Source organism: Macrobrachium rosenbergii, chromosome 24, assembly GCF_040412425.1.
Source record: "Macrobrachium rosenbergii isolate ZJJX-2024 chromosome 24, ASM4041242v1, whole genome shotgun sequence".
Lineage (NCBI taxonomy): Eukaryota > Metazoa > Arthropoda > Malacostraca > Decapoda > Palaemonidae > Macrobrachium > Macrobrachium rosenbergii.
In genome coordinates this window covers 30,552,766-30,564,062 of record NC_089764.1, presented here as the reverse complement: position 1 = coordinate 30,564,062, position 11,297 = coordinate 30,552,766, and the positions used below count along the sequence as shown (strand labels likewise).

General features: G+C 35.5%; 1 protein-coding gene across 1 annotated transcript in view; it reads left to right on the top strand.

Moving 5' to 3' along the window:
• The window catches only part of LOC136851961 (neuroblast differentiation-associated protein AHNAK-like), a 125,149-nt gene continuing 113,852 nt past the window's right edge, over positions 1-11,297 (top strand). The window contains exon 1 of the mRNA XM_067126339.1: positions 1-1,374. Coding sequence (XP_066982440.1) covers positions 1,122-1,374 — 253 coding nt within the window. The 5' untranslated portion in view covers positions 1-1,121. The remainder of the gene's footprint in view (positions 1,375-11,297) is intronic.

Sequence of the window (11,297 nt, the reverse complement as noted above, 5' to 3'; positions counted from 1 at the left end):
AGTCTGATGAAGTCTCCTTCAAGGGGCCAGTGCAGACTTGAACGTGTGTATGAGAAGCTCCTCTGTACGTGACTCCCTCGTAGTTAGAAGAAGACGCCTTCCCCCCAAAACACGATACCGCCTTCGTTTCAGTTCCAACGACCATTCCCGGATACAACTTTTAAAGCTTCCAATTTCGTGAACTCGTCACCCCTGGGCCGCCGTTTCGACTCTCTCGTACCCCAATCGTCAGGACTTATTTCTTCGAGAAGTCAGTGATGACATACGTCTTACATTAACAGCATTATCGTCGTCTTTTCGCTTCTTTTTTTTCACGTTTTTGTTTTTCGCTGCCGGTGCCAGTTAAGTCATTCGGCTTGTGCCTCAGGGTCAAGTGATGTGGAAGGATATCGGCAACGTCTTCAGTCAGTGCTCTTGTAAATAAGTTTCTTCTAAGGCGTCAGTGAAACACATATATAAAATATATATATATAAGATCTTACGAGTGCTATGTAATGTGGCCTTGAACCGTCTTTCGAAATAGCATGCTGGAACTGTGAGAAACCTTGTTACCGAATAAACAGCGAGAGAGAGAGAGAGAGAGAGAGAGAGAGAGAGAGAGAGAGAGAGAGAGAGAGAGAGAGAGAGCGAAAGAAAACGAGGGAGGGAGTAACAGCTCGACAGTATAACTTCAAGCAAGCAGGCAGCGTTTGTGTAGTTGGTGAGTGCAACCTGTAATAGTGTGCCGGTGAAAAGGAACTGTTCTCTCGTTGTTGGAAAGACGAATATTTTTGCCCGTGCCACCTGCCTCTCGCTCGCCTGACACGCCCCTGGCATCGCCGAACCCAGCTGGATTTTAGTGTGTAGTGGAACGACAAGTGGAGCTTTCGTTTGACTGGTGTCTGTGTGATCTGATCTGGGGAGGTGTTCTAACTTCTATACTTACTGAGCCTACCTGTCCTCCACCACCTCCTCCTCCTCCTCACCTCCTCCTCCTCCTCCTCCTCTTAGGTGCAGTGGGACGTAGAGGAGAGAAAGAGTGAAAGAGAAAAAGAGAGCGAGAGAAAGGAGGAGCGGGGGGCAAGTAAAACAAAATCCCATCTGCTATGGAACAAGCTGTGTGAGAAGTGGCCGACACCACCATGGTCTTCAGGCTCATGCTAGGGCACAGGACCTACGCCATGCTGTGGTGGGTGGGCGGGCTGCTCGTGATGGTTCTGGCTGTGGGTGTGGGCGGCCAGAATGAGGGACCAAGCGACCCCGCTGGCACTGGCTGCTCCTGCGACGGTGCCATTGTGGCATCCGTCCTTGTGACCTTTATACTGACGCTCGCCGCTTGTGGCATCGCCTACTTCGTGGACCGCTTCTGCTGCAAGAGGGGATTACGGCAGTCAGGTAAGGAAGATGTTGGTCAGTAGGTGTTCGTGAGAGAGAGAGAGAGAGAGAGAGAGAGAGAGAGAGAGAGAGAGAGAGAGAGAGAGAGAGAGGGGAGGCGTTTATAGCTCTTGCAGAGTAGAAATGGGCAGTTTATAAAGACTCGTTAATGAGAAAGGCGCTTTGTAGGCGAATCAGTCGTTCCACAAACTGCGATTTTGTCCTGTTTGTGTTCCAGAGAACGTTTATAGCTCTTGATTTTGTCCTGTTTTGTGTTTGAGAAACTTTGTAGGCGGTGGGGGTGGGGGAATTCGCTCCGTCAAGCCAAGGTTGAGGAATGAGAGTTTAACACTCTCCATAAAGTTATCCGTAACTCATGCGGTGCACTGTAGACATTACTTAAGGTTCTCTGCGGCGTCATTCAGCCCCTTTCGTTCCTTTTACTGTACCTCCTTTCGTATTCGCTTTCTTCCATCTTACTTTCCACCCTCTCCTAACAATCGATCCATAGTGCAACTGCTTTGAGGTTTTCCTCTGTTACACCTTTCAAACCCCTCACTGTCAATTCCCGTTTCAGCTCTGAATGACCTCATAGGTCCTGGTGCTTAGCCTGTAGCCTAAATTCTATATCCAGTTCCAATACACTTTTGAATATAGAGAATCGCGCCGTTAGATTGACATAATTTTAATTCGCCGGCTAAATTAATTATAATATTACATACGTCGGTGTAATAATTTGTAAAAACTGTTAATATGATATCAATACGGCATTATTTCAAAGAAATAATAATCCGATATCTAGATAATCAACAATTTAGGGATGAAATATTTCATCAACAATAAACAAGTTACAAATATACATACTGTATATATAAATATTATATATATACATTTATATATGTATATATATATAAATATATATATGTATACATATATACATATATATTTATATATGTGTATATATATAAATATATATATATATATATATATATATATATATATATATATATATATATATATATATATATATATATATATATATATATATATATATATATTGCCAGGAAGCAAACTTCTTTAAAAAAAATGTTGAAGGAAATTGCAGTCTGCAATTGCTACAAGACAAAATGTACGGGGCCACATCACCAGGCTCGTGAAAAAAAAAACTAAAAAAAACTACTGTAAATTGAACGCTTGATTTTCCGATTTCCTGTCCGAAATATTTTCAAGAAGTCGGAAAGTTCAGCGTCCAATTTACGCGAGTTAAATATTTCCAAGTTATGGCAGTCTGACGGACTACGGTTTTCCGAGTTTCGGAGATCTGTCCAAAAAAAAAAAAAAAAAAACTCGAGAGTACTGTTGAAATGCGGGAGTGGACATTTTTAAATTTTTTTAAAATCTTACGCGAATATTTTTTCACTTTAAATTACAAGTGAAAAATGCGTCGATGTTTCTTCGGCGCAATCGTGTTTTCTGTCCAGCGAGAAATCAAGGCCACAGAAAATAGATCTATCCGTGGACTCGGTATAATGCTGTATGAGCCGCGGCCCATGAAACTTTAACCAAGGACCGGTGGTGGCCTATCCTATATAGTTGCCACAAGCACGATTATAGCTAACTTTAACCTTAGATAAAATAAAAATTACTAAGGTTAGAGGGCTGTAATTTGGTATGTTTGATGATTGGAGGGTGGGTGATCAACATACCAATTTGCAGCCCTCTAGCCTCAGTAGTTTTTTAAGTCCTGAGGTCGGACAGAAAAAGTGTGGACAGGAAAAAGTGCGGACGGACAGATAAAGCCGGCACAATAGTTTTCTTTTACAGAAAACCAAAAAACGCGCCGTGAAAAATGAGTGTCCGATTCGTTGGTAGTTATTAATTATAAATTATTTCCCACATCAGATTCGTAAACCCGTTTTTCTTTTTATTTATGTATTCATTTTCCCACTCGATTTGAAGGCTTATCTTGACTGAAGCGATGATGATTCATAATTATGAATAATGACATTCGGGATATGCGGCTAGATATTTCAACGATACAAAGATTGTAAATGACGTATATTAAAAGCCTTTCATGAATCCAAATGGTTTGTAATTGTCTATATTATTTGTTATTGTCGATATTATACATATTATTTTTATGCGGACTTTGATCTCGAATATAAACCGCTACGTCAAAGATAAGGAACGAAAGGTACTTACGTCACTTCTACGATGCCCTGTACAAGAAAAAGTTACGTTCCATTCCGGCAAGAACCCCTGGCTTTCGAAATTATTATTATTATTATTATTGGAGAAACAAATCCGCGGTTAAGTACGGGTACATATATTTAAGAATAAATCCCTGCAGAGAGCTTTTGGGAATCTGTTCGATTCCCATTTTCAGTCTCTGAGAAAGGGAATCGTACAGATTCCCGAAAGCTCTCTGAATGGATTTATTCTTAAATATATTTGTGCCCAGTCATAACCGTGGATTCGTTTCTCTGTTTCAAGACGCGTGCTACTGTGAGCATTATTTAATAATAATAATAATAATAATAATAATAATAGTACTTTTTTATTATTATTATTATTATTATTATTATTATTATTATTATTATTAACAATTCCAATCATGTATATGTACATATATATAACTGTGGATTTGTTTCTCCATATTATTATTATTATTATTATTATTATTATTATTATTATTATTATTATTATTATTATTATTCCGAAAGCCAAGATGATTTCTCCACCTATTCCCGCAATTCCAAAAATGTTATATTAATACGAGTGCAGTATTTTGAGAATTGCTTCAACTCTCTCAAAATCTATTCGAGTTATATCTGTGTAATTTTGCCTCAAAATGACTTTCATTATTTTGTGTAAAAACACTAATTCCCGATCGCTGGATGATGATCATTATAGCATCACGGCCAGCGAGCTGAATGTTAACTTGGGATGAAGGCGCGTGAGTGGCCATTTTTGTGGGGAGACATTGTCAGAGATCGTCATCATCATCATTATTATCGTTAAATTCATTATCAGCATCATTATTAGCATCATCAACTTCGTTATCAGTATCATTATCAGCATCATCATTATTATCATCAACTTCATTATCATCATCATTATCATCAGCTTTATCAGCATCATCATTATCATCATCAAGTTCATTATCAACATCATCATTATTATCATCAACTTCATTATCAGCATCATCATCATTATCATCATCAGCTTCATTATCATCATCATCATCATCAACTTCATTATCAGCATCATCATTATTACAATCAACTTAATCAATATCATTACATCATCATTATCATCATCATCGTCATTATCAGCATCAACATCGTTATTATCAACTTCATTATCAGCATCATCATCATTATCATCATCAACTTCATTATCAGCATCATCGTTATCATCATCAAATTCATTATCAGCATCATAATCATTATCATCATCAACTTCATTATCAACATCATAATCATTATCATCATCAACTTCATTATCATCATCAACTTCATTATCATCATCATTATCATCATTATCATCATCATCAACTTCATTATCATCATCAACTTCATTCTCAGCATCATGATCATTTTCATCATCAACTTCATAACCAGCATCAACACCATCACCGGCATCATCATCAGCTTTATTATTGGCATCAACTTCATTGTCAGCATCAACATCATTATCAACGTCAGCATCATTATTAGCAGGTACTGTCCTCCCAGGGGTTGTGGGAAGGACATGTCCAAACCATCTCCACCTAAAAATCATGATCTCGTCTACATATGCAGCCTCCGTAATCTCTCTCTCTCTCTCTCTCTCTCTCTCTCTCCTTTATGGGATAATTCTCACTTTATCCCGTCATCAAATTCATAATAATATTCTACTTAAACTTCATTCGAACTGGAACTCGAAAATAGAATTTCAGCCAAAGGCCAAGCACTGGGACCTATGAGGTCATTCAGCGCTGAAAGAGAAACTAACAGTTAGAGAGGGTGGAAAGTCAGACGAAAGGAAGAGAATATGACCGGAGGTACAGTAAAAGGAGTGAAAGGGGTTGCAGCTAGGGGACGAAGGCACGCTGCCAAGAACCTTAAGTGTCCTAATTGGATGAGAGCTATGTGAAGGTGGGGGGCGGGGTGGAGACTTGTGGAAGACAAAACACAGGAAATACTTGAGTTGCTGATTTTGACAGATGTTCTTTGCGTCACGCGTCGTTGAGGGCGATATTGATGATGATGATAATTATAATGCTGAGGATATTTGATATCTCATCATCAGAGCAGAATTTTCATTCATTTATAAACCGTTCAAAACGGTCCGTGGATTTTGTTTATATATATATATATATATATATATATATATATATATATATATATATATATATATATATATATATATATATATATATATATATATATATATTCCGTGGTAAAAAACCATAACATAATTGTAAAAAACAAGTTGGTTGCTCAATTAATTTTTTATTTGATATATATTTACTAAAACTGGCGTCACAACATCTACAGGAAGTTATTGACGCGGTAATGATATTAAATATTAAAACTAAAAAAATATACTTAATGGCCTATGTATTTCAAAATACCTTCTTCGTTATTACTTCCATCCACTTTATATAGAGCAAGGTTGATGCTTGATAAGTTATGACAGTTTTTTATAATAAATTATTCCATTCAGTTTATCTAAATTACATTTCTATAGTTTCTATAAAACAATTTCTTTTAATTGTACTATGCCCCATATCAATACGAAGATTGGTGTAACTGATATAGTATATATAAATATAATAATATTTGAAATATATTATATATATATATATATATATATATATATATATATATATATATATATATATATATATATATATATACATGTACACATGTAAAGTGGATGAAACTATTAACGAATGGTATTTTGAAATACACAGGCCATTAAGTATATTTCTTTAGTCTATATTTCAGTATTTAATATCATTACTGCGTCAATAACTTAAATGTTGCGACGCCATTTTTAGTAACTATAAATCAAATAAAAAATTAATTGAGCAACCAACTTGTTTTCCTATTTTTCTTGTAATCTTCTAAATGCAGCCATCTTTATAACTCGGAGAAATTGTTGTAAAAATCTTCCCAATTGTCCAGAGTGTTGCAAAAAAAAAAAAAAATAAAAGCATCGATACCTAATTGCTTGACCGGCCTCGGGATGTTTTCAAAACAAGAATGAAAAAACGAAGCAACGGAAAGTTTTTGTTATCAAACTTTTGAGTTTTCTTCAGGCCATAAAACGTTTTTCCTTACATAAAAACCGTTTTCTCTAAAAAGCTGTTTAGACGCCTCAAATTGTCTGCAATTTCACGTGTCTTATCGAGTTCTTAATCTAAAGATCCCGGGCTAAGTAAAAACATAGAGGAAAAACAACAGTTTTAGCTCTCTCTTAATGATGATTGGAATGAAAATGGATGTAAGAGGAAATGTCTGTAGATATAGTATGTTTGTGTGTTTATTATTATTATTATTATTATTATTATTATTATTATTATTATTATTATTATTATTATTATTATTATCATTCCGAAGTTGAACCCTATTCATATGGAACAGACCTACCTAAAGGAACCATTGACTTGAAATTCAATGGTTCCAAAGAATCTGGTGTTCATTTGAAAGAAAGAAATATATATATATATATATATATATATATATATATATATATATGTATATATATATATATATATATATATATATATATATATATATATATATATATATATATATATATTAGAAATAATCAACACACAATCATATGTGGAACAGAAATAATTTCTGACTCTCATCAAGATCGAACCCAGGTCTTGCCTTTCATTTGGAAGACCTGGGTTCGATCCTGATGTGAGTCAGAAATTTTTATATATGTATGTATATATATATATATATATATATATATATATATATATATATATATATATATATATATATAAAATCTATGAGATATTTCTTTCTTGCCCATTCGTTCACTAACAAAAAAAAAAAGCAAATCAGGTCAGGAAATTCCTTAACTAATCCTTACATTCTCATCCATATTTGATACTTACATTCTCACATTCTCATCGGTACTAGATACTTACATTCTCACATTCTCATCCATGCTAGAAACTTACATTCTCACGTTGTCATCCATACTAGATATTAGATATTTACATTCTTACATTCTCATCCATACTAGATACTTACATTCTCACATTCTCATCCGTACTAGATATTTACATTCGCACATTCTCATCCGTACTAGATAGTTACATTCTCACATTCTCATCCATGCCAGACACTTGCATTCTCTACTCACATTCTCATCCATACTAGATGGTTACATTCTCCCATTCTCATCCATAGTAGATTCTTCCATTCTATCATTCTCATCCATACTAGATACTTACATTCTCATCCACTCTAGATCATTGCATTCTCACATTCTCATTCATACTAGGCATATTAAATATTTACATTCTCATCCATACTAAATAATTACATTCTCATCCATACTAGATACTTACATTCTTACATTCTAGTCATGCCACATAGCCTACCTACATTCTCACATTATTATCCATACTAGATACACTTTCACATTCTCATTCGTGCTATAGCTACTTACATTCTCACCCATACTAGATACTTACAGTCTCACATTCTATCCATTCTCACATTATTATCCATACTAGATACATTCTCACATTCTCATTCGTGCTATAGATACTTACATTCTCATCCATACTAGATACTTACATTCTCACATTCTGTCCATTCTCACATTATTATCCACACTAGATACATTCTCACATCTCATTCGTGCTATAGCTACTTACATTCTCATCCATACTAGATACCTACATTCTCACATTCTATCCATTCTCCCATTATTATCCATACTAGATGCACTCTAACATTCTCATTCGTACTATAGCTACTTACAATCATTCTCATCCATACTAGATGCTTACATTCCCACATTCTATCCATTCTCACATAATTATCCATACTAGATACACTCTCACATAATTATCCATACTAGATACACTCTCACATTCTCAGTCGCGTTATAGATACTTACATCTTACATTCTCATTCTCATCCATACTAGATACTTACATTCTCACATTCTATCCATTCTCACATTCTCATTCGTGCTATAGTTACTTACATTCTCATTCTCACCCATGCCTCAGAAATATACTTCAATATCTCGTATTCTCATCCATTCTCTGTACGATTAAGGAATCAGCTTTACGGAAAACATCGTACAAGCAACGAAAACTACAAAGTCGCCGCATTCCTTGCACGTGTGTGTGTATGTGTATATGTGTACGTGTGTGTAATTTCCACGGTTAATCTTTCCCGCTTTGAGAATAAATAGGCTGTTAAGTGGCGAGTATCATATCATCAGGCCATCTCTTCCAGGGCGATGACGATCTGGTAGGGAAAAAGGGCCCCCTCCGCCGGGAGAGCCTTTTTATATTTATGAGTGCGAAGGTTTCTTCTTCTTCCATGACCTTTGAAGAAACGTAGAAAATTTTGCCAGCGGCGAATGAACCGACCGAGCGTTCCATCCTACTCTCACACACATACACATACACACATACACACAAACCCCTCCCTGCCTGCCCCTAACACCTACCTACCCTCTCTCTCTCTCTCTCTCTCTCTCTCTCTCTCTCTCTCTCTCTCTCCTCCTCCTCGGAAAAAGTCAGCTATCTATACTTCTTCGTGGTCCTTTTTTTATACTTTCTCTTTTGACTTCAGGCATTTACTACATTGCTTAGATATTTTCCTTCTGTTCTGCTGTCATTCTTGATTGCTGAGTGTCTAATTTATTTCGGTTCGAGCCGAACGCAGGCGGAAAGGATTCCGTTATTAGGCATTTGTTTCAGTGGCAGTTTTATATCTCTCTCTCTCTGTCTCTCACTCACACACACATGTGTGTATATATATATATGCATATATATATGATATATATATATACATAGAGTATATATATATATATATATATATATATATATATATATATATATATATATATATATATATATATATATATATATATATATATATATATATATATATATATATATATATATATATATATATATATATATATATATATATATATATATAAACAATCATTGAACAAAAAATATTTAATAGTGGAATTTTTGTCACTGAAATCCAGTATGAATACATAGTTAAAATCTAAAAAAAAAAATCCATACGAAGATTGAGAGAGAGAGAGAGAGAGAGAGAGAGAGAGAGAGAGAGAGAGAGAGAGAGAGAGAGAGAGAGAGAGAGAAAGAGAGAGAGAGAGAGAGAGAGAGAGAGAACTCAGCAACCAAAAGCTAGCTCACAGCGCACAATCACGGCGCGAAGTAATTTTCAGGAATTCCTCCCCACACCATAAAAAAAAAAAAAAAAAAACTGAACGGGAGAGAAAATTCCTACGCCAGTTGTAGGAGAACGTATTCCCTCCTTCCTACCTTCTCTCAGAGGGTGAGGAACACAGTGTCTACATCTCAGGTACAAAAGATGAATGAAAGGCGAGGAGATGGAAGCGCTCGTTTATACATGGATTTATTTTTACCTTTTATTTTTTTATCGATTTTGTATCTACAATGCTCATATTTTTTTCGTCAGTCATACTTAATGTCTTTTTGGTCAAAGTCACACATCATTTTTTTTTTCAAAGTCACACTTAAAAACTTTTTTTGATCGAAGTCACACTTAAACATTTTTTTTGATCAAAGTCACACTTAAAAACTTTTTTTGATCAAAGTCACACTTAAAAACTTTTTTGATCAAAGTCACACTTATTGACATTTTATTTTCAAAGTCACACGTAAATTCAAAGTCTCCATCGGAAGCCTCTTCCTGTTTTTTGTTGTAATTAGATGTTTAAACTACCAAGAAGTTACAAAGTTACTCAAATAAATAATGTCAAGTAAGATATTATGCTGTTTTTAGTTTTCTGTAAAAGAAGATTATTGTGCTGGCTTTGTCTGTCCGTCCGCACTTTTGCTGTCCGCCCTCAGATCTTAAAAACTACTGAGGCTAGAGGGCTGCAAATTGGTATGTTGATCACCCACCCTCCAATCATCAAACATACCAAATTGCAGCCCTCTAGCCTCAGTGGTTTTGATCTTATTTAAGGTTAAATGCAGCCATAATCGTACTTCTGGCAACGATATAAGACAGGCCACCACGGCCGGCTGAGAGTTTCATGGGCCGCGGCTCATACAGCATTGTACCGAGACCACCGAAAGATAGGTCTATTTTCGGTGGCCTCGATTATACGCTGTACAGAAAACTCGATTGCACCGAAGGAACTTCAGTGCATTTTTTACTCTATTTTATCGAGTCATTCAAAATATTTCTGTCTTCCAGCATTGTGCCGAGAATTTTAGACAAATGTTACTTGAAAGAAGATTTTGATTTAGAAACGTCGGACACTAACCATTACCATTATAATTTGAGTATTCAAACTCTAGAAAACTCGGCCACTCCCGCCCAACAAACTGATTCCAGGTAGGCCATAACGTAACAGGTACCAAAAATTCTTTAGGCCTACTGAGAAGGAGGAAGGAGTTCACTATAAATCTCACCGGGAAGACATTCTTGCCACTTTCATACAAGATTCTGTCTATTTCTTATCAGATAGTTTTGTTCAAATGATGCGGTGCCACATCTGCTCAAAGGATCAGTCAGTCAATCAATTTTCAAAGTGACTTTGATGGCTTCCAACTTGGACTTGATCTGAAAATTTTGATTATATTTAGTCATACACTAGATGAAATAAATCTATGAGTGTAGTTTAGGAAATAGAGTTATGAGTGTATTTTAAGGATTCACAAAGACCCATTTTCGAGT